The sequence below is a fragment of the Mauremys mutica genome, chromosome 12 (assembly GCF_020497125.1).
Source record: "Mauremys mutica isolate MM-2020 ecotype Southern chromosome 12, ASM2049712v1, whole genome shotgun sequence".
Classification (NCBI taxonomy): Eukaryota; Metazoa; Chordata; order Testudines; family Geoemydidae; genus Mauremys; species Mauremys mutica.
In genome coordinates, this window is record NC_059083.1 from 80,705,923 (window position 1) to 80,730,423 (window position 24,501).

General features: G+C 51.4%; 1 protein-coding gene across 2 annotated transcripts; it reads right to left on the bottom strand.

The window, feature by feature from the left end:
* Positions 1 to 1,901: 1,901 nt before the first annotated feature.
* On the bottom strand, positions 1,902 to 13,365 carry CHMP6 (charged multivesicular body protein 6). Of its 2 annotated transcripts, XM_044983699.1 has the most exons (8): positions 13,266 to 13,365; positions 12,199 to 12,308; positions 9,152 to 9,239; positions 8,313 to 8,399; positions 8,150 to 8,215; positions 7,771 to 7,851; positions 6,959 to 7,013; positions 1,902 to 5,585 (listed from the first exon to the last, which is right to left on the bottom strand). In XM_044983699.1, the coding sequence occupies exons 1-8, from the start codon at positions 13,326 to 13,328 to the stop codon at positions 5,533 to 5,535; spliced, it is 603 nt and encodes a 200-aa protein (XP_044839634.1). In that variant the 5' UTR covers positions 13,329 to 13,365; the 3' UTR covers positions 1,902 to 5,532. The 2 variants fall into 2 exon arrangements, with proteins under 2 accessions (XP_044839634.1, XP_044839632.1); XM_044983697.1 differs by lacking the exon at positions 1,902 to 5,585 and having other exon boundaries at positions 6,882 to 7,013.
* Between the last annotated feature and the right edge of the window lie 11,136 nt (positions 13,366 to 24,501).

The window sequence follows — 24,501 nt, forward strand, 5'->3', positions numbered from 1 at the left end:
ACAGCAGTTACACAACTCAATTAAATATAGACTAAAAGGGCTGCAGTGATTTCAAAAGAAGAGGGTGTTCAGGCCACGAGGGAACGTGTGTGAAGAAAGCATCTCCCCCACACAAGGCACTGGCTTCCGGGCAACTCCCAGAAGAGCGAGGGGAGGGGATTCTCATGACTTTTTAAAAAAAGCCCAGTGTACAGAGCCAAGGGCTGACCGGTACCTCGTGGACAACTCTGAATAACGTTCTATTTAAAGGCAATGCTGCTTGCATAATGTCTGCTGTAATTCCCTCTCCCCCTCACAAACATTATTCTCAGGAACAAGATCTGTGCACCCGAGCCGCAGAATTCACCTGCTCCCTGCGGCCCAGCGTTGGGCAAAGACGGCTTCTGAAGCCAGGAAGCAATGGGCAGCAGCAAAGACCCCTCCGGAACAAAGTCTCTCTAGCAACTACAGGATGGAAAGGTGGCACTGTCTCCCAGCAGACCCGCGCCATCCCTGACTTCTGCACGGGGTCAGATGATCTTTCCATTTCAAAACAAGTCACGCTAAACGCTGTGGTGCTTGGATCCTGTGCTGATTGGAGCATTAGAAATACCAGGGACTCACGTTCAACAGCTCGGCTAGAAATGACAAATCACCAGTCTCTGTAAATGTTAAGGGGCTACAAGGGAGACAAGATGGGTCAGATAAGACTGGTTATTAGACCCACCTCTGTTGGCGAAAGAGACAAGCTATCAAACTACACAGAGCTCGTCACAGGTTATGGGGCTCCCGCCGTCCCCTTGGCTCGTGATGGGCATCTTTAAAACCACATTCTTTGGTGGTCACAAACCTTTGCATTAACCCTGCTGTGCAGCATCCCGAGTGGGGAAGACGGCATCAAACTTCCTGTGCAGTGAAGCTGCGAGGGCTGTGGTGCAGGGGAGGGGAAGGGTAGGTCCGCGGGTGCCCCCGTTTGCACCTTGTGCTCTATCCCTCCGAGGGCCAGGAGTGGCAGGGCATGTGCCTGGTTTTAAAGACACCGCATTACTAGGCCCTGAACATCTGTTCAAAGCGGTGGAGCTGCTACTGGCTACAGCCTTCTTCGCTGTTTCAGGAATGCCCACGAGGGAGGCCCAGCAAGGCCCAGGAGAATCCTCTGAGCAAGTGGCTGAGCAGGGAACCTGATAACCACGCGGCAGTCCAGCCAGGCCCCACCCAGCCCTACTGCTATTAACGAAAGTCAGAACTAACCCGCAGCTCAGCCTTCCGGCAGCCCCGTTTTGTCACCTGGTTAATTCTTACCGAGGGCCCCTGAGACAGAGCGCGTTTTCATGGCAAAACTGGAACCATGGAAGGGGGAACTTTCAGCCCTAGCCCCATTCTGCCACGTTGGAATCACCCTGGTTTCAGAGCAGGCACCTGCACGCACCCCTCCTCCTTCGCCAGACCCCGACTTGCCCAGGGAGACCGGGGGCTGTTTTACACTTAGAGCAGCTCTCAGCCCAGCGCCTCCCCTCCACCACTACAGGAGGTGAAGACAGTCACAGCCAGCTGCAGTGACAGGTTTACACTGGATTTGCCCTTCTCAGCCTTCATTCTAGCTGCCAATAGCAACTACGGGTTAGTATCCACCGTTCACCACATCCACACACTCCCAGCTCTCTCTCTCTCCCCATTTTATCCTGGCTGCAGTTTGCACCCAAGCCACACCGCAGTCTTGGCAATAGTCCCGTAACTTGTTGTTAAAACCCTGCTCCCCAGCTCCACCCAGCTGGGGTTGCTCTGTGCTACAGGAGTGCAGGCTCTGGCCATTCCTTTCCCAGCTCTCCCCGGTCTGCAGGGAGGAGGGCTGGGTAGGAGATGGAAGGCCCTTCAGTCACTCAAAACACATTTCCCATGACAATCTGATTACGGACGCTGAATTGGTGAAACCATTAGAAATACTTTATTGTTACAACACCACCACACCCCTCCTGGCTTTTCCTCCCAAGGAGACCCGCAGCACAAGCTGTTAGATACAGGGATTGAAACAGGAAAGGGTTGGCAGATCAGGAAGTGGTCATTTCACTGTCTGACCAACGCAGCATGCTGCATTAACCCCTTCAGTGCTCACCCAACTGCCTGTCTGGGATATGAACCCAAAAAAGGGTCATGAGCAAAAGACCACAGAGGATAGCAGAACATTTAGGTCCCTTCCTGGCACTTCAGTGCACCTGACACTGCAAGGGTGCTAACTCCCCTAAGCCTGGCTTGCACGGCCTTTGTTAGCACGCCATTCACCAAAGCCCAGAGTCAGAGCAGAAGTGTGTTTCCATCTCTCCTCTGACACAGTGATAAGCGATAGCCCCACCTGACGGAGCGTGCTCACAATACTGACGGGGAAAAAGCACTGCACCATTGGCAAAGGCCTTGCACTCTTCTCCATTGCCAGTCCAGCATCTACTCCAGTTGGACAGAATGAGTCAGCGAGGGTGAAATGAGAGTAGCTGACAGAGGGAACTAGTGAGAGATTAAATGATACATACAGATTGTGTTCTTCAAAACAGACACACACACACAAACACACTGAGCTTGTGAGGACAGAGCTCCCTCTGGTGGAGAACGTGCATATTGCAGACACAAGGTGGATGAGGGTCTTTTAGTGCAGTGGGTCTCAACCTGTGCTCTGCGGACCCGAGGGGGCCCATGGACAATGTCTAAGGGGACTGCAAAAGACAGACTGAAAACTGACTGACCAGAATTCAACCACAGATTTCCAAAGGGGTCTGCACCCCATTCAAAAAACATTTAGGGGTCCGCAAATGAAAGAAGAGAACCACTGTTTTATTGGACCAGATCTGGTGGTGAGAGAGACGCTTTCAAGCTTACACTGACCTCTTCTTCAGGTCTGGGAAAGGTACTCGGAGATCACGGCTAGATACAAGGTGGAACAGATAACTGCTTATGCTAAACGTATTGTAAGAGACAACTCCAAGTGACCTGGCCTGCTAACACCTTTGGTCTCTCACAACATGTTAACTGCTTATGCTAAACTATCTCTTCCACCTTGGACTTAGCTGTGACACTCGGAGTACTGCTCCCAGACCTTAACAGGAGCATTGTCTGGCTCAAAACCATCTCTCTCACCACCTGAAGTTGGTCCAATAAAAGAGATTCCCTCACCCACCTTGTCTCTCTCATATCCCAGGACCAACATGGTGACAACCCTGAAAACACGCATACTACACAACATTCAAAGACTTGAACTGGCAACAAAGTCTACACCCCCTCCCCATTTATTTTAAAAGTAAAGACCTGACTCACCCACTTTAGCTCTTGCCTGTCAAAGCCGGGCTTAAGGGCCAGTTCCCTGGTGGCTCCAGAGAGGACTAAGATGACACACATAGAAAGGGGAACATGTTAGCCCTGATCTGTTGGCTCCAGAAAGAACTGGGTTAAATGACCCGTAACAGCAGTGCCACTTTCACCATGAAAAACAGAGTCCCCGGAGGGCTCAGGCTGCTGTGAGGGTGAGGGATCTCCCAGCACCATTTGGGCCTTGGCTTTGTTGGAAAAAACAAATAGGGATCCCCTGCTAAAAGCCTGAACATATCAAGTTCCAAGGGGCCTGCCACCTAGGAGACTCCCATTTCTTGCAGGAGTGAGACAGTTCAGAGCCCAGTCCTTGGAGTTCCCCACACACAGAATCAGGGAGAACATGATTTTAAAGGAGGACTTTTGCTGTTGGCCCTTCGCTACTGGAAAGCGGCACAGCCCCTGGGAATATTTATTATCTAGCACCAAGTCGCATATTCCCCCAGAAGCATTCACCTAGCAGCACCCAAAGAGCTCTCTGGCTATCTTACATCTCAGGGCCCCATTGCAGAGAGGGTGAATTGAAGGGTGTGTGTTCAAGCAAGGGACAGTATGTTGGTGGCAGGCACTGCTCAGGCTGACAAGCCGAGGTTGCAGACACCCAGCAGAGCATGCTGGTTTCCAAGGACAGATAAACCCAGATGCAACCTACCAGCCCAGGGACAAAGTTTCTGCGAACACAAGGTCAGTCAGGACAGAGAGTAAGCACCATTCAGGCTTTGCAGCCTGGGCCTCAGCTTTCTGTCTGATTCATCAGCCACCCTGTCCTGTATCCTTCTGCACCATGGGGAAGTGCAGAGCTGTCCCCTGCATCTCAGTGAAATCACACTTTTAACTTCTTTTTGCAAACATGGAAATAAAAGTACACAGGATCTTTGTGGTGATAATTTAAGAAACCACACACTTTGTTCCCATATACAGAATCAATCACCTGTTCATACCCACTCACGCTTTACACACACACACACACACACACACACACACACACACGACACAGAATGGGGAGTGCTGATATCTGAAAGCAGAAGCCATTTCAATCCATCTGCATCTTGCAAAGATGAGTCCACCTCTGGTGGGGAGCAGAGCAGCATCCTAAGCCAGTGAGTCCCTGTTCTAGTTTTAAGAGGTTCATCAGATTCCTAGAACTTACGTTCTGCTCAGTCACACCTAGCACCACAGGTTTCCAAAGGCAAATGGGCAACAGTGCGAGGTCTGACCAGGTCTGGCCTATTCTGACTCGTGGCCTGGTAGGAGACTTGGCCTCTTCCATCTCACTGCAGAGCAACTTCTCTCTCACGAGTGCTGTTGCGGCCTATTGTAAATCAGGCCAATCGCCCTGTCGAGTGCACCGAGATCCCAGCCCAGAAGACCGTTGGCCTCCCAAATAAGCAAGTTTTAAAATGAGAGTCAACGGGAGGAAGTTCTCTGCTGGCAGCCTCACCAAACCCACTTTTGTGCCGGGCCCAGCGTCATAACAGCTTCACTACACCTCACTCAAGGGTGCTTGAGCTGCAAGAGATTTGAAGTAGTAAAACTTTTCTCCTCACCCCTAAAGGCTTCTCCTTCAGCAGAGAGGCTGTCGCTACCCACAGTGTCACTGCCTGCAGGTCAGAAGTGATGCTTGCGCTCAACTTGGCTGCATGCTGCCCATGCCCTAGAGCGACCTCTCAGATCCCAGTGCCAAGCCAGACAGTCTGATTTAGACAGTGGAGCCCCAGCCAGAGGAGGAAGATCAGAGGGACACAGGATCACAGCCAAAGGGAAGGTCTGATGGGTTCCTAGCAGTGCAGTGTAACACAGTGACTATGAAAACCATTTTTATCACTCCAGTGTTCCAAGACCAGCACATGGGCTTCTAACAGATCAGTAATGGCAGCGCTGGTTGCACAGGCAGATTTGCACTTGAAAGCAGCCTGTAGAAAGCATCTGGCTTTGGAAGTTTTAAAGTCCCTGTTTAATCCAGAGACAGCGCAGCTGAGTGAGTTTAGAATTTAAATTACAAAAAGAAAGCACTAGAAAATAATCTTGATACAAGAGCGATAATCTGCTGAGATTTCCTGCCCTGCGCAGGAAACCTCACTCCAGCACATTCGCCCAGCACAGCTGGGATGTTACTGAGGCGTTTCCTGTTCCCAGGGCATGCTGGGATTCCAAACTGTTCATGATGGAAGTTATTTGGGGTTGTCCCCCGGAGTGGAATTAAGATGCTGCCACCAGTTCTGGCTTGGCCCTGATCTTGACAGGTGATGCTTCTGTGGAAGAAAGAGAAACTCATTTCAGAATAAGAGAAAACAGAGAGGCAAGTCCTGAGAGAGAAATAGGACTCGTCTCCCATGTCTCTGCAAGGAAGGAGCACTCCAGCAGTACCTGGGAAATCTACTGAACGATACACCAAGAGCAATTCTATTGATCCAGCATCTCCCTCTGCCCTACAATCTAGAGACCTGAGAAGGAAAGACCAGTGCACAGCATCATACAACACAAGGGCAAAGCAAGCAGTTTCCTGCAGGGCACTGGCTAGAGATCTCCCTCATCTCTGAGTTACGACAACATGCATCCTCACAGGGACTGAGCTCACGTTAGGGTGTGGCCAGCCGGCTATCGACTGACAGCCTGGACTGACTGACTCGTTTACTGTCCAGCTGTCATAGCCAAAACCAGACGTCCTGCGGCTTTTACTGCTCCTGGCTCCTACAATCAGGAGGCTGGATTCCTCCCCTCGAGGGGAGACTCAGCTCCACAAACCCAGAGTGAGTCCAGCCCCATTTCATCATTCGCCCCCAGGGCAGGGTTTCTTTGAAACTCTTCTGGCAAGGGCAGAGCCCCATTTCTCTGGGGCTGGACTTTAACTCCTTCCTCCCCAAAGCCAGGCTAAGGCCCTGGAGTGTCACAGTTCACCTGCCCCTGCATTCTGGCCTATTTTTGGCTCATCATCTACTCTGTGTGCTAACTGCACAACCCCTACAGTCTCCTGCACTGGATGCTCAGGGGTGTTAGCACATGGGCCCCTCCTGGAGGCAAGAAGCATCACCCCTGCAGAACCCCTGGGTCCCAGCGTTCTGCGAGACACGGTGCTCATGAGACAGCCAGGGGCCTAGGTTATGACCCTAAAAAGAGCAGCAATTGGATTGGAACTGAAGCCCCTCTAGCAGCAGCACACTGTGGTAGCAGCCGAGCTGGGAGAGATCCCAACCGTTTCTGGTATCACAGACTCCCAAGCCTGACCCACGTTCAGGGGGAGAAACACAAGTTCTCCCGGGGTGAGCTTAGCATGCTGCTGTGCCAGGAAGCCTCCCTGCCAGTGAGAAATGGCACTTGGGATGGCCTGGTTTAACAGGGGGTAGGAGCGCTAGAAGCCACTATGCAGATTACGAGATGCACTGGCTGAACAACACGAGAGGCTGGACGGAGGCTGAGCCGTGCGGGGGCTGAAGGTCCAGGGTAAGCTGCATTGGTCAGAAGAAGCTTGCACAGCCCAAGCCCACACTGTGCCAGGCACCATTCAGCCGCTCACATTCAGAAACGCTACATCCACCGCAAACAAGAAGGGTCCCAACTTGCCGTTAGACCCCTGAGAAGATGCAGGAGAAGCAGGAAGTCGTGCAATCAAATAAAGAGACTCTACCTGGGATCTTTTCCGGGAGTGGCTCAGTGGGAACTTCAGGGAGCTCGAGCTGTTCCTGCAAGCACATTAAACATGTCACATCTCACTCAGCCCACATGCCGCTGTGTTGGCACAGAGCTCCTTCCAGGCTTCTGCACTGAGCTGGTTTGGAAACTATAGGAACAGGTGCTTCTGCCTGCAAAAAGGCACCTTCCCCCAGAACTGCAGGAGACGCCACTGCTTAGAGTTGCTAGTTTCAGTGCTGTCCAGCGGACCAGGAATGGCCTGGCTTTGTAAAAGGATGTTTATTATGAACACAGATTAGCCATGAGTTTCCTCCTGGCAGGGCCAGCTGCAGACTCCCATCACCACACCCCACTGGACTGAAGGTTTCTGGTGGTAAAGCCAGACAACCTCAAGACTGGAGTTTGGAACAGCCATAGACTCCATGAAGGGTGGAGGGACAGAGAACAGAGGTGAAAGTGAGACAGAGAACCCTGTCTGGAACAGGCAAGGTCTTAGTCAAGTAAAGTGGGACAGCCGTCCAGCGAAGGCAGTGCCCCGATCCACAAGATTACTGTCTATAACAACAGTGTAAATAAAAACCCACCCTTAAAAACGTTCAATGTGGTTTAAGCGTCTCCCAAGTACAGAGCATCTGGCTGGCTCCTTAGATCACACATAGATCAAACACGTGCAGCTATAATTAGGATATCTAGCAGAATTAAATCAACTGCCATCTCTACAGGGGAAACGACCCCTTCCCTGATGAAAGATTACCACTTGGAAATGTGGATTAAAAGTAATTACAAGAGCATGAAATTAAGGCTCACCTGAGTAATGGCATTTAATTCTTCTAAAATGGCATCTTCATCTTCTTCGGTGAAGCTGCCAGCCAACATTTCATCGATTTGCTGTGCGGGAGAGAGACGGATGTGCCAGTGAACACCACAGCATGACAGCTCGGCTGCTTACAGCACTGCGCGCGCACACACAAAACAGTGCATGTGCTAAGGGGACTCCATGACACATACAGTTATTGCTCTGGCTTTTTGCTGCAGGAAGCCTAAATTCAAACCCTCATTTGGTCACCTCTGAAATGAGTTTTGGCAGATCTCAGCCTAGCTGGCAGCAAGGAACATAGTCCACATCACAAGAACACGGCATGATTGGTCATCTCTGTTCAGGACCGCATGTGTGCGCTATACATACCCTTTGATATTCCACAGCATCTTGGGTTTCATCTATTATTCTTTCCACTTCTTCTATTGACATGACCTAGGAGGAGAACGCCAAAATCCTCACATAAGGGCTGCAGAACAGATGTGAACCCCCATAACTCTGCCTCCCCCAGAGCTCCCGGGGTCACCCTTACCTCATGCATTTTATTCAGACATTCATTGCCAATTTTCAGGCCTTCAATCACCTTCATTTCAATCTGGGTGAATTCAATATCCTGGACCTAGGGTAAGAACATGAGTCATAGCTGAATCAAGAGCAGTCACACCCCCATCAAAGGGCAGTATAGAAACAGACCAGAAGACTCAGACAGCTGGAATGTGGAGCCTTTTACTTAGCGGTTATTGGTTCACATCCGCCCCAAGTCAGTAATAATGAGAAGCCGTAACCATCCAATTGCTGTTCCAGGACCTGTGCGAAATGAATTCCTTAGCTCCGGTGGCTGCATCGACACCACCACTGATGTGGGCAGTAGCTGGCTCCCTTGTTGACAGTCTTAGCAGAGGCCTAAGTCTAAATTGGTCCTGAAGCTGAACTCCACCCACTTCTAGAAACCATCTCTTTAAAACAGAGGGGAGGCTTCCATTGCTGCACTAGACCAAGGCTTTACTTACTGATGAGACACAGCGTTACAGCCCAGTCTACATTACAAACTGGACCAAGTATCAGAGGGGTGGCCGTGTTAGTCTGGATCTGTAAAAAGCAACAAAGAGTCCTGTGGCACCTTGAAGACTAACAGACGTACTGGAGCATAAGCTTTCGTGGGTGAATACCCACTTTGTCAGACGTCCACGAAAACTGGACCAAGTTCATACCCAGGTTAGGAGATAATCATGGTGTAGCCAGTTCTATGAAGTGTGTGTACTACTAGCCTCGCATTAAGTGCCATTACTGTTCGGGCAGTTAGCTGTAATTACACACAGGTAAAAGGGAGCCTGCATCCTAAAATGCAGGGATTCACTGATTCTTGCATACCATGCGTTCCAGGTTGCTGATCTGGTTTTCTGTTTTATCTAGCAGCTGCTCTTGGTAGCGCTTCTTCTTTAGCAATAACTTGGCTTTTCTGAATGAAGAAAAGAGCAGAAAGAAAACTCAAACAAGTGAGCCTAGAAAGATCACACCAATGCTACATTACAGCTTTTGTGAGGTGTTCTTGTAAAACGTACACCTAGAGTGCACTGGCGGAACAACTCCCATCAGGAAGGAGGTAATAAAAAGGGGCAGATTAGTCAAACATTTAGTCAAGAGATTTCTTTTCAGAAAAGATTAAGCCAGTGACCAATAGATAGTTCTGAACTGTGGGAATTCCATAGCATTGGAGCGGGGAGAAAACCTAATGGCGAATTGGAATTAATGGTTAGTCATCTGCAGAGCCAGGAAATAGAACTAAATATGGCGTAAAGCAGGGGTAGACAACCTATGGCACGGGTGCCGAAGGCGGCACGCGAGCTGATTTGCAGTGGCACTCACACTGCCTGGGTCCTGGCCACCGGTCCGGGGGGCTCTGCATTTTAATTTAATTTTAAATGAAACTTCTTAAACATTTTAAAACCTTTATTTACTTTACATACAACAATAGTTTAGTTATCTATTATAAACTTAGAGAAAGGCACCTTCTAAAAACGTTAAAATGTATGACCGGCACGCGAAACCTTAAATCAGAGTGAATAAATGAAGACTCGGCCCAGCACTTCTGAAAGGTTGCCAACCCCTGGTGTAAAGTATCCAGCATTAATTCAGATTGTTGCGTGTTCCCCCCCCCCCCCCCCCGTCTTTCACTAATGGGGAAGAGCATGGTGCAGCTTACAGAGGATTAACATGGATCACGTCAAATTCGTATCTAGACAACAGAGTGACCACAGATTTTTTCAGGGGAGGGGTGGGTAGAAAGTATTACTTATTGATCAGGACTGAAGGCAACAGCCAGGCCTACTGGGCCCGCCCCACCCCATGACAACTTTAGCTTCTCCACAAGGCTTCTTCTGGGACAGGCTGCTTTTCACTTTCACTTTAAAAAAAACATTTTAATGCCAAAGATTTATCAAATCCAAGGCAGGAAACACTGGATAAAAAGTGAATGGCAGGAGCAGATGGTGCCCAGCTGGCAGACAGTGACAGCCACGGTGGGAGAAAGACACAGGGGAAAGGGCTGAGGGTCTGAGCAACGGAAGGACAGAAAAAACGGTATTTCAGGTCATCACTGGAAGCCGTGCAGACCTCTTCATATTATTTTGCCCTGGAGAACGTCTCTTTGGTTTGTTATTAGGCCTAATGAGTCGGGACCAACAAATTCCAGACCGAGCCACCAGGGAGAGTATCAGCTCTGTTAGGGAGTGTCCACTGATCAATCAGACTTGTACTTTGTGCATAGCTATGTTATAATTAAGCATGAAGTTTTACTGAGCATTTCTGGGAATCTAAAACACTTGAGGGCTGGGAGGGCTAAGATGTGAGCCTAATGGCCAACCGACTAACCAGAAAAGCACAATGAAAGGAGGCGCGTGTATTGCTGTTCTAAAATACAACTCAAAAGGACGTTGTTAACTAAACAGCATATTAGATTGGGTTGCACACTCTTTGGGAGATTGCCAAAAAAAACCCCAAAACCCCACAACTGGGCTCTGATCCTGATTGGGGCCTTTGCATGCTATCACAAGACATACAATTATATATATATAAAATCAATAAATAAAATATGCATGCTGTATGCCAGTTCCTTTGCCAGTTATCCAAAATACCTCTGAATATTAACAATGAAAGAATTCTCAAAAACTATTCACAAGTCACTGATTGTGCTCTGTTTCTTTTTAGCATCTCTCCCAGCTTGGACAAAGAAAATAATTAAGATAGTTTCCCTTTCAGGATCTTAGTAGTGCAATGTCTGGATTTCAAACACTGCAGAGGACTGTTTATTTGTATTATGGTAGCACCAGAGAACTCAGGTCAAGGCCCCATTGAGCTAGGCACTCAAACTATCATTTCCATTGGATTTTTTTTTAATTGTGTTCATATTTCTACTGATGTGAGCGTCTATAAAAGATTGTCTTTATAAAATTTAAAACTAAAGGGCAAATTTAAGGCAACATCACTTTAAATCAGGTCATAGTCAGCCCTCTGCAGCGACTTGGCACTGTCGATGATATGGATATGGAAGTTAGGAAGTTCTAGTTGGGACCAAAGCCCAAAGGCACCAATTCCTTCTGTCCAGAGTACAGATTCTGCTCTCCAAAGCCTGCCTGGAATTCTCTCCACAGGCAGATGAATCCGGATAAGTGTCGTGGCTTTATAATTAAACACAAGCTGAGCCATGCTTCCCAAATTGATTTTTTGCATAAATTGTTTTGAAGGATTTAAGCCAAAGAATTAATTTTGTAATCTTGTCAGTAAAATAAAGAAACACAACCTTTGTTTCTTAAAGGACAGAGAGAGTGCCATGACATCTATTCCAGCCCGTGCTTTGGTTAAGAAGTTTCCTCTGCAGAGCAGGCCAGCAGTAAAGCTCAGTGAAAAGAGATATTTCTGGCCACGGGTGCCCAATTTTGCCGAACCCTGGACTGTGTTGTTAACATGTCTGGAGCCTGCAGGACCCGTGTAGTTTGTAGAAAAAGGAAATCACTACTTCAGCCCATGGGAACTACAGGTCCCAGCAGGGACTGGTGCACCCAGGAAGTACCCACACAAATCAGATTACAGCATTAACAGACGGCAGCTGTGTATCGAAGAGGATGACCACAGTCTATTTTTGCAAACCCTCTCTGAGACTCAGGCAAAGGCCTTCCAAGCTCAGCACACAGGCTCACTCTGAATCCTACTTCTGAACCTCACTCCGTCTACAGAAAGAAGCCCTACGTACGTATCCTGTGAACCCATTTCTATTCTGTGGGTCAGTAACATTTCCTGGTAACTTTACTCCAGATGTTTGAAACAACAAAGATCCTTTTGTATCGCAAGGATACTGTCTTCTCTGCCATCCCCGGCTGTCACATTCTGCCACTGATCAGAAGCTGCAGTGTCTCACTTACTCTTTCTTGCCATCTTTCAGCAGCTGCCAGGCTACAGATCTCTCTCTTTCCAGATTCAGAGTTATCCGTTTCTGATATTGCTTCAGTTTATCCCGCTGCTGTTTCAGTTGCTAATGGAGAAGAGAAATAAAATCAGCATTCAGTTAAAAGACAAGCCTTAGAAGCTTAATTGTACAACTGCTGTTTAACGGTCCAGGTCGGGCACACCCGCTGCCCATTCCATCTGTCCAGATAAGTCCTGATTTTCTAATCGTTTCAGTGGCTAGTTCCTAGAAGACAACAGCACAGTAGGCAGCTAAAGTGGTTAAATGCCAAAAGTTAACCCTCAAACTGTTGTCTCCTCCTTGCTTTGTAACTTCACGCTCCTCAAAAAGAAAAACGTTTGCAATAGTGGCTCCCAAGATAAAGGCACCTATAGAGCTTTGTGGGGTTTTTTACCCCCTTGGCAGCCAGCGGAAACTCCGTTCTTCCAGAAAGTTACAAAAGTAAGTGCCGTCGGGATGTTCCAGGACAGTCAGACACACGCGGGTGTCCTCAGTGCGACCCCGAAGAGTTTCCTGTACACGCGGTAGGAAAAACAGAAGAGCGCAGCGATACATGTCCCTCTTCACATACATTTAATAGTCCCTGAAGATCACAGGAGCCAGCATACAATGCACCCTCGTGATTCGGGCACAATGAATGTGGGTCAAGATGGAGAATCACAGGTAACTTACTTCAAGGCTAAGGCCCTGATTGTGCAATTAACTCTGTGGGTGGGCCAGCCTGACGCCCCGCTGCGGCCCCCAGGGGTGTATTTGGGGGGGCCCCGCTGCGGCCCCCGGGGGGGGGCCCCGCTGCGGCCCCCGGGGGTGGGTATTGGGGGGGGCCGCTGAGGCCCCCGGGGGGGGCATTGGGGGGGCCCCGCTGCGGCCCCCGGGGGGGGCATTGGGGGGGCCCCGGGGGGGTCACACCCAGGTGGTCGCAGCGCCAGGGCCTGGCGGGAGAAAAGCTGCCGCCCGCTGAACCGAAACCCGGACACGGCGCAGTCACCGCCCCGAGCGCGGCCGGGCCCGGGCCCCCCTCACCAGCACGGCCTTGTCCTGCTCCGTGACGCGGCTCCGCCGCTTGCGGCCGAACAGGTTCCCCATGGCCCGGCCGCCCCTCGCTCGCTCCCCGCCCCGCCCCGCCCCGGCTACGGCGGCCGCGCAGGGCCCGGCCCGGCTAAAAGCGAAGGCCGGGGGCGGGGCGCCGGGGACGTGGCGGGGAGAGGGGGGGGCGGGGCGGGGGGATCAGGGGATGGGGCGTGTACGGGGGGCTGTAGGGAGGGGGGCAGGGGAGGGATGTTGGGGGGCAGGGGGGTGGGAGGTGTACGGGGGGCTGTAAGGAGGGGGGCAGGGGAGGGATGTTGGGGGCAGGGGGGTGGGGTGTGTACAGGGGGCTGTAGAGAGGAGGGGGCAGAGGAGGGATGTTGGGGGGCAGGGGTTGGGGGGTGTACGGGGGGCTGTAGAGAGGAGGGGGCAGAGGAGGGATCTTGGGGGGCAGGGGGGTGGGGGGTGTACGGGGGGCTGTAGAGAGGAGGGGGCAGAGGAGGGATGTTGGGGGCATTGGGAGGGGAGAGAATGGGGGCCAGTGGGGAGCAGGGGGCAGAGGAGGGATGTTGGGGGCAGGGGTTGGGGGGTGTACGGGGGGCTGTAGAGAGGAGGGGGCAGAGGAGGGATATTGGGGGGCAGGGGGGTGGATGGGGGGCTGGAGAGAGGAGGGGGCAGAGGAGGGATGTTGGGGGGCAGGGGGGTGGGGGGTGTACGGGGGGCTGTAGAGAGGAGGGGGCAGAGGAGGGATGTTGGGGGCAGGGGGGTGGGGTATCCCTGGGGGGCTGTAGGGAGGGGGGCAGAGGAGGGATGTTGGGGGCAGGGGGGTGGGGTATCCCTGGGGGGCTGTAGGGAGAGGAGGGGGCAGAGGAGGGATGTTGGGGGCAGGGGGGTGGGGGGTGTACGGGGGGCTGTAGAGAGGAGGGGGCAGAGGAGGGATGTTGGGGGGCAGTGGTGTGGGGTGTGTACTGGGGGCTGAAGAGAGGAGGGGGCAGAGGAGGGATGTTGGGGGCAGGGGGTGGGGTATCCCTGGGGGGCTGTAGGGAGGAGGGGGCAGAGGAGGGATGTTGGGGGCAGGGGGTGGGGTATCCCTGGGGGGCTGTAGGGAGGAGGGGCCAGAGGAGGGCGGTTGGGGGCAGGGGGTGGGGTATCCCTGGGGGGCTGTAGGGAGGGGGGGCCAGAGGAGGGATGTTGGGGGCAGGGGGTGGGGTATCCCTGGGGGGCTGTAGGGAGAGGGGGGGACAGAGGAGGGATGTTGGGGGCAGGGGGTGGGGTATCCCTGGGGGGCTGTAGGGAGAGGGGGTCCAGAGGAGGGATGTTGGGGGCAGGGGGTGGGGTATCCCTGGGGGGCTGTAGGGAGGGGGGGCCAGAGGAGGGATGTTGGGGGCAGGGGATGGGGTATCCCTGGGGGGCTGTAGGGAGGAGGGATGTTGGGGGGCAGGGGGTGTATGGGGGGCTGTAGGGACGAGGGGGCAGAGGAGGGATGTTGGGGGGCAGGGGGTGGGGTGTGTATGGGGGGCTGTAGGGAGAAGAGGGGCAGAGGAGGGATGTTGGGGGCAGGGGGTGGGGTATCCCTGGGGGGCTATGGAGAGAACGGGAGGGGCAGAGGCAGGGCCGGCTTTAGGAAGCGCGGGGCAGGGGAGGGATGTTGGGGGCAGGGGGGTGGGGTATCCCTGGGGGGCTTTAGGAAGCGCGGGGCCCAATTCGAACAGTTTCCACGGGGCCCCGGCAGGGAAGACAAACCAAAAAAAACGCGTTAAAAACAACACCTGGGGTTTATACTCACCGGGCGGCGCTGCGAGTCTTCGGCAGCGGGTCCTTCACTCCCTCCAGATCTTCAGCAGCACTGAAGGACCCGCCGCCGAAGTGCCGCCGAAGACCCGGAGCGCCGCCAGGTGAGTAAAAATGAAAAAGGCGCCTCTAGCCAGGGAAGGGATTGTCACGGGGCGCGGGGCCCGATTCGGGGGAATTGGTGGAATTGGCCTACAGCCGGCCCTGGGCAGAGGATGCCGTGGGGGAGCACATGGGGGGACAGAAGGCTCAGGCACCCCGTCTCCCCTGCTATTTGACTGTAGCGGGGACACATGCACCAGGCTGTGCAGCTCCTGCAGGGCTGAAGGTTTTGCCCCCCATCCTTGGCCTGCAGCAGCATCACCGTGCACAGCACGTTTGCACTAGTGCTAGCTGCCCTGTGGGTGGGTTGGTGGGGCTGCACCAGGGGCAGAGAGATTTTAAGGGAAAACAAGCACCTAGTGCCTGAGGCAGGGCCTGTCCTTGCAGGAACCAAGTCCCTGCCCTATGGTGCAGGTCCCCCCATGCCTGGGGAAAAGGGACAACACTACTGACTGCCCCCGGGGTGATGCAGGGAGCCAAACTCATTAAAGTTTGTAAAGTGCTTCGAGTCCACTGGATGAATGGCCCGACTGACTGACCAGCATCTGGGGGTCCCAGCACACCCTTCACCAACCCTCCCCCCAGTCAAAACCCACAGTCAGGCCCCTCCCCAAACCAGGGAGAGTTTAAAAAAGGAATACTGGGGTTTTGGAATTTGCTTTCTGAAGATTTGAGTCTCTAGGGTTCACATTTTCAAGCTCCTCTCAAGGATCTGAGGCCCAGTCACTAACTGAAAGCTGAGGTTCTTGTGTAATCACAAGGAGCTGGGGCTTTCAGAGAAATATCAAAAATTATGAGATGTGCAATAACATCACAGGAACTGGCAACATGCCACAGTTCCTGCTTTGCAAGATGCCAAACGAACCCCCTGCTGGCTGCGCTGGAGTCCCCAAGAGCAGGAACCTTTTCACAAATATTCTCACGTAGAGCCAAAAGCCAAAGAGGCTTTTCCAAAATCATCATTCATGGGTATTTAATACCCAGCATCGAGGGACTGGGACTCCAAACTAGGGCACCATGAAGGTGCACTGCCCCTCTCCATTGCCTCTGGGGCTGGTAGCAGGGATCCAACTTGCTCCTTGGCGGTATCTCAGCTATACCAATGGAGGGGAAATGTGTGGGTCCTGCTGCAGTCAGCCAATGGGTGGCAATGGAGGACTGAGGCTGGGGCCACTTTCAGAGTATGGCTACATTAGAATCACGACGAGGGCACGGCTGCAGCTGCGCTGTTGTAGCATAGACACGGCAGTGGCAGGAGGCATTCTTCCATCGCTGTAGTAAATGCATCTGTCTGAGAGGTGGTACCTGGGTCGACGGATACATTCTTCCATCGACCTCGCACTGTCTACACAGCATATTGTATTCATCTATGTATCCGATAATTCTGTTCTTTACTCTAGTTTCAGCCAATCTAACTGGTACTGAAGTTAGGTTTCCTGGCCTGCAATTGCCAGGATTGCCTCTGGCGCCTTTAAAAAAATTAGAGGGGTTGCTGTGTTAGTCTGTATCCACAAAAACAATGAGGAATCCAGTGGCACCTTAAAGACTAACAGATTTATTTGGGCATAAGCTTTCGTGGGTAAAACCCCCACTTCTTCACCTGGGTAAAAAACTTAGAAGTGGGATTTTACCCACAAAAGCTTATGCCTAAATAAATGTTAGTCTTTAAGGTGCCACCGGACTCCTCATTGCTTTTTTTTAAAAGTGACATTACATTAGCTACCCTCTAGTCACCTGGTACAGAGGCTAATTTAAGTAATAGGTTCCATACCACAGTTAGTAGTTCTGCATTTTAATCTTTGAGATCCTTCAGAACTCTTGGGTGATACCATCTGGTGGTCCTGGTGATTTATTACAATTTAATTAATCAATTTGTTCCAAAATCTCCTCAAGTGCCAACTCAATCTGCTGAAGTTACTCAGATTTGTCACCTAAAAAGAATGGCTCAGGTGTGGGAATCTCCCTTACATTCTCTGCAATGAAGACTGATGCAGATAATTCATTTAGCTTCCTTGCAATGGCCTTGTCTTCCTTGAGTGCTCCTTTAGCGCCTTGATTGTCCAGAGGCCCAACTGATTGCTTGACAGGCTTCCTGCTTCTGATGTACTTTAAAAAATTGCTGTTAATATTTGTCTTTTGCTATTTGCTCTTCAAATTCTTTTTTGGCCTGCTTAATGATATTTGTACACTTGACTCACCAGAGCATATGCCTCTTTCTTTTTTCTTCAGTAGGATCTGACGTCCAATTTTAAAAGGATGCCTTTTTGCCTCTAGCAGCTTCTTTTACTCTGTTGTTAAGCCATGGTGGCATTTTTTGGTCCCCTTTCTTTCTTTTTCGATTTGGGGGTTTACATTTAGTGAGAGGTTCTATTATGTTTTTAAATAGTTTCCATGCAGTTTGCAGGCATTTCATTCTTGTGACTGTTGCTTTTAGTTTCCGTTTAACTAGCCACCTCATTTTTGTGTAGTTCCTCTTTTTTAATTTAAATGCTAATGTTGTGGGTTTCTTTGGTATCCCCCCCCCAAGGATGTTACATTTAATTACTTTTTGCTTGCTATTACAAGCAGTTTAGCTGAATTCACCTCTTGGACCCGATCCTGTGCTCCACTTAGGACTAAATTGAGACTTGCCTCTCCACTTATGGGTTCCTGGACTAGCAGCTCCAAGAATCAGTCATTAATGGTGTCTAGAAATTTTATCTCCACATCCCATCCTGAGGTGACATGTTCCCTGTCAATATGGGGATAGTTGAAATCCCCCAGTATTATTGGGGTTTCTATTTTTGTAGCCTCTCTAATCTCCCTGAGCCTTTCACTGCCACCAGCACCATCCTGGTCAGGTGGCTGGTAGTATTTCTACTGCTATATTCTTATTATTCAAGCATTGAGTTTCTATCCAGAGAGATTCTGTGGTGCAGTTTGATTAATTTAAGATTTTTACTATATTTGACTATGGTTTCTTTCACACACAGTGCCACTCTCACACCAACCTGCCCTACTCTTTCATTCCAATATATTTTATACCCTCGTATTTCCACATCCTATTGATTATCATGATTTCACCAAGTTACTGTGCTGCCTGTTATAGCAATATCCTCATTTCATACCAAGCCCTCAAGGTCACCCATCTTAGTGTTTAGATTTCTAGCATTTGAATACAGGCACTTATACAATTTTTCACTATTTAGTTGTCCGCCTTCGTATGATGCAATTGAATGGGACTCCTTTTTGTTTCACTATTTCTCTTCAGTTCCCACCTGTAGATCAACTTCTGTCCTCTTCTCTTCACTAGGCTATAGAATGTCCCTTAAATAAATCCTCCCCAAGGGCTGTCTCTGTCTGAACCATGTGCACCTGTTCACCTGTCAGCTTTCCCCCAGCTCTTAGTTAAAAACTCCTCTACAACCTTTCACATTTTCCACGCCAGCAGCCTGGTTCCATTTGGTTTAGGTGGAGCCCAGCCTTCCTGTATAGACTCCTCCTTTCCCAAAAGTTTCCCCCCTTCCTAATAACCCTGAATCCCTCCTCTGAAGACCATCATTTCATTCACACATGGAGACCCTGCAGTTGAGGTGTGAATGAGGGAGTTGTTCACACCCCAACGGCTAGAAGAGGGCCTCACCCTCCCTGATTGAACTAACCTCGTTATCTCCAGACTGATTCTTGCCTGCATATTTATACCTGCCTCTGGACATTTCCTTTACATGCATCTGATGAAGTGGGTATTCACCCTCGAGAGCTCATGCTCCAGTACGTCTGTTAGTCTATAAGGTGCCACAGGACTCTCTGTCGCTTTTCACAGATTCAGACTAACACGGCTACCCCTCTGACATAGACAAAGGCAATGACACTGAGTCACTTAATATATCCTGAATGGTTTCAGGGGTCCTTTTAAACTTTTACCCTGCCCACACTGTAGAATAACCCCCCCCAGCCCAAGAAAGAAGGGCCCCAGGAGGAATTTGGGGTCATCAAGGAGATCTGAAATACCGATTAAAAAGTACTGAGTTACTCAGACTCAGAAAAAGAGGTTTGACTTTGCAAATCGGGATTTTTGCCTTTAAGAATGAGGGGGCCATTAATTCTGCTGGCTGCAGCTTCTAGCGTTAAAGAAAAAACCCCGCTACCACCATTTTTGATTCTGAGGCCACCAAGCTTGTTTTGAAGTTACCTGATTGTACAGGAAAGAGAGAAACCGAATGGACATAATTCAGAAACCTCTGATGAGGTGCTTTTAAATTCCATTTCCTCCTGAATTTTATTAAGCATTTGGGTCTCGTCTGCACTGCTGTCTTTATGGTAAAGCATAACTGGCTGAGGGGAAGATCGATGGGTTTGATCATTTTAAGAAATGGCTCATCAGGTTTTTTTGGTTGTTATTGGCTGTAACTTACACCCCCCGTTGCTACATGCCATTAGACAACGGTGGGGCGTTTTCTAAAGGTCTGGAACAGCCCAAGTGAATTCTCCGCTCGTGCGCTCAGGTGACTTGGGACATCATGCTTGTATCTGGGTGTTTTATTAATGTCGCTGTGTTCAAAGAGATACACGGAAGTGCAACATGTTAGCTCACAGCCTCAGTGCTCCACACGTGAAGTTTATTGGGATCACTGGGAAAGGGAGGCTGGGGCAGGAGCCTGCTGTACACAGAGGCTGCAGGAGAGGGATTCTCGAGTAGCGTGTATAAGCTCTGCAGGGTAAATGCGCAAGGACCTTGACACAGGAGGCTTTTGTCTTGTTTTTTCAGGTACCTGAGTGCCCTTATTACGGTCCCATCTCTATTCTGTGAGCTGCCGTCTTGGGCTTCCTCCACTAGGTGCCACTGCAGACCCACCCACTCCCAGCCCTTGGCAGCTGCTAGCTGAGGAGCTGCAATTACTGCAGGGCTGTAGCTAGCTCTATCCCCCGCTCCCCATCCACACCACACCACAGCTGTCCCAAAGCATCCCAGGCAATTTCCCTCCCCCACGTCCATCAACGGGCAGCACCCAGTGACTCTTGCTGGCCAGTCCTTGCTCCCAGCCCAGCCCCACTCCTAACCCTACCTAGATGGCTTGGAGAGGGAGCGACGGGGCCACGAAGGCTGCGTGGCGCCCTGGGTAGGAATGCTGAGCACTACGTCCTGGAGCTGTGGATCCCAGCCACAGGCACTGCCAGCTGCTGGGATGTTCACCTGGCTCCCCATAGGGCACATTGGAAGAACAGCTCCATGACCATGGTGGGTGAAAGCACAAACCCTTGGTGGGCACAGCTGGCGTTGGCCGGGTAAAGGGCTAGAGTTGCCCCAGACGTTTGGGAGCTGCTGCACTCAGCAAAGGGTGCAGACGACGTAGCCGACCCAGACTTTAATGTGCAGCTGAGTTGCAAAGGGGCGATGGGATTTCCTTTAGTCAGACGCGCTGCTGTGACATTGCGGCCACCATGTGCCAAGAGCTGAGCAGAGGGGGGAAGGGCTGCGGCCTCCCTGCTTGCACTGGGCAGCAATGGGCTGGAAACAGATGGGTCCAAGGCCTTGTGAGGTCCTGGCCTTCAAATACTAAATGGGAGTAGGGCTGAGGAGGCTGCCGGCTGCTTCCTGCCTCCTCGCATGCCTGCCCTTGGCGGTCGTGCAGCGGCACAGGGCACATTTCACAGAGCTGAATGTGGCCTTTCCCCCAAAGGGAACTGCTTCATGGCAGGACCAGGTTTAAAACCACAAGTTGCCCAGTGAACACTTATCACAATAGACTTTGTCTTGCAAGCTGTTCCTTTCATGCAGCATGGCAAGGGGCTGCAGGAATTCAGGCAGACATCCACAGCACCCTGCTGGGGTGAGAGACTGGATGGGAAGGAAGCAAACAGCTGGGAGCGTGGAGAGGGTACGTTGAGCAGGGGAATCGGGGCCAGTCAGAAGCTCCCTGCATGCAAGGAGTCAGAAATGGCTTCTCCAAGCATCAGCCTCTGGTTCCGGGCTGTATTGATGTTCCATAGCCCAGTCCAGGTGAGCACAGGTGTGCATGGCCTGGGCTCTACTATGCATTTCTGGGGAGGAGGCTGCTGTTAGGTGAGCCCAGCCCCAGGTCCTTCCAGCAGAGGATCTCAGTGCTTCACAGACATTAACTGACTAAACTCCCCATTTTACAGCTGGGAAAACTGAGGGACAGAAAGGTGAAGTGACTTGCCTCAAGGTGACATGGGGGAAAGTCTGTGAGAGAGCTGGGAATGCAGCCCAGATCCTGCACTTTAGCCGGGGATAATGCTGGGGTTGCGAGTGGCACCTCAACCTGTCAGCCCTGGAAGGCAAAGAAGCAACGCTGCAGGGGCAGCAGTGCAGGCCTGTGCCATGTCTCTTAGCACGTGCAGGCTGACTGCAATCTCTACAGATAAGGCTCCCTTCCCACTTGCCCCAGAAATTCAGCCTCCACTGGGGTGGAGCACGCAGCTGCCTGTAACACTGCGCACAGCAACACCAGGCAGTGGAGGTACCACACAAACACACTGGGAACTGCCAGGGGGATTTTTGAGCAACACTATATCATTACCCAGCCAGGATTTAGCCACCCCCTGCTCCAGCCAGGCCTTTACATGCAGATTTCTGCTCCCAAGAAAAGCTCAGCCTTGGTTCTGGGGGGTCCGTCTGTATTTATTTTAATGCCGTAGTGCAGCAAAAGCACCATCTGGAGGCTGTTTAGACGTTTCCTATAGCAGGAGCCTTTGCCCATCCTGTCGATCACCCAGGGCCCCGGGCAAGGAATTCCCTACAGTACATTTTCCAGTGCTTTGCAGAGACTCATTTTAAATGTTCTCGAGCAGCGGGGTAACAGGGAGATGGGGACAACGAGAGATGGAAATCAGGATCTAAGCTTGACGCACTGTATGGGATGCGGGGCTGGGCACAGATGAGGGGAGAGGTTAAGTCCATATGCCAAGCGTATGTGTAAGAAACAGACACGAACAAGGTAAGAGGAGCTAAGAGTCCCTCCAAGGGCTGCCTCCATCTTCAACAGACCCCTTCTCCCTTGATGGACCATCACCTTTCTGTGCCATTTGTTCACTCCAGCTGCCTCTTGCAGCTGGCTGGCTCAGGGCTCACTAGGAGCGGATACTCTAGGGAAAAGCAGCCAGCGGAGTATCCCATGAAGAGTACTGGCAACTGTGGCAGCTAAAGCCCTCAGTGCACCTGCAGCAGAGATGGGAGAATGCCTACCAGGGTGACTGATTCAGCCCTGGCTCGGAGGAGGTGCTGCTTAGGGGAGACGGCGCTCTGTGGCTCATTCAGTCCCTGTCTACACAGCCCTCATCACTGCAGTATCTGAGCACATCACAAATGCAGGGACGGACAGATACGGAATGAGGCATGGGGAGGTTAAATGACTAGCCCAAAGTCAGAGGAAGCCTGTGGAGAGCCAGGAATTGAACTCATGTCTGCTGCCTCCCAGGCCAGCATCTTATTCATAAGACCATCCTCCCTCCCGCCCTCTGCTGAGATTGCCATGATAAGGAGGCAGGCGGTGGCTAGTGTGATGGTTTTGGGGACATGGATCCTCTTCCACTAGGAACCGGACTGAGAACCAAGTACCGGTAGTTTCACACAGGCCAGACAGCCACAGGATGGTAAACCCACGGAGTGTTCTCAAATCCCCCTAAAATGATCAGCACCCACTTCCCCAATACCCCAGCCCAGCTCTGAAGATCAGAGAGGTACCTTGTGTGCAAACCAAAGCTCTCCCCACCCTCTCAGCTCACTGTACAAAGCCAGCAGCAGGAAGAGGCTGATTGGTCAGAGAGCAGGCGTTTCTGCTGATGTACAAACACCTCATTGAGCTAACAGCAATGGTGGAAGAAATACAGCCGGGCCCATCATGAGGTTTGGGATTCAGTTACAGATCTGTAAGCAAAAATATTTTCTCTCTTTTTCTCTAGTGTCCCTGCTGCTGTTGGTTCACCACGGCATCAGCATCACCCTTTGATCCATGCACATCCTGTATTGTGCAGGGAGGCGCGGGTTAAACTACACAGCTCTACACTCTCCACAGCAGGCACCCTTGTGGTCTGAACACAACCATGTGCATAATGCAAGTCAAGGTCATTTCTTGCACAAAGCCTCCCTCACAGGGTCTTGCTTCACAGAAAGAATTGTGGTTTATCAAAGCCGCCCTCTGACAGCAGAGATGTATTGGTCCAGTACGTTAAGAATGTGCCTAGAGCCTGTTTGCTCAGAAGGGGAGAAATTAACCTCAGCCAGTTTCGCCTCCTGCCTGTGCAAAGCTAAAGCCAGAAAACTGACATCTCATCATGCCTACTACACACAGTTACCAAGAGTAACAGGAGCTGTGACTAGCTGCTGCAAACTCCCTGCCTAAGCACCAATAGCTGCCCCATAGGCTGGAGAAAGACTGAGTTTGTAGATCATTCACGGGCTGCAGCAGATCAAATCTGAAACAGTCTGTCAAGGTCCCAGGCTACTTGAGACCGTGCCCAAAGAAGCAGAACTTGCTGGGCCATGTTGATATAGCCACAGCAAGGGGCGTGCAGGCCCTGCCCCGAGATCTGCCCCGTGCGGGGTGGGGGCTGTTCAGTATCTAAGCAAGAGGAAACAAAAGTCCCTTGCCTCGGTGAGCCCGGTGCTAGGGTTGGTCAGTCTGGAGGCTACCCAGGTCTTTATACACCCACGCTTCACGACCCCAGACCCCTCCCTCGTGGGAGCAGATGTTTCATAGCAAATCAACATCTAACAATTTAGGGCAAGAAGTAAATACTGTGTTGATTCTAACCTACGGGGCAGAACGTAATGATTTTACTGGACAATAGAGGTAGCCCTCCCATGCCTTAGAGGAAGTGCCGGGAGCTGTCAGGCTCCTGGATTCCTGTCTCATCTGCCAGAGTGGCTGAGCTGATGCCCCCCGCAATGGTGAGATGGCAGAAGCCCATCACCCCCTGGGGGGGGGATTGGAAACATCCAGCAGGTCTGAGCTCTTCTCTCATTTGGTTTAGCGCCTTCTAGAAGGCAGGGACCTCCCCAGGCTTCCCTGAGCCAGCAGCCTAACCTGCTCCTGGGACACTGTGATTCAGAGAAGAACCGTCACAGCATCCCCTCGGACCTGAGAGCTCACTAGATTTACTGCACTGGTAGGAAAAGCAGCAACACCCGGAAAGCAGCTAGGAACCCTAAGGGCGTCTTGCCATCAGAAGCCTACATATCCTCAGCAGGGTTTTCCCTTTGCAGCCTTGAGTTCTGGGCAAGCAGCATCTTGGTCATGGGGAATGTGATCAGTGCTGGAGGGCCTTTGTCATAAGAACAGCCAGACTGGGTCAGACCAATGGTCCATCTAGCCCACTATTCGGTCCCCAGTGGTGGCCA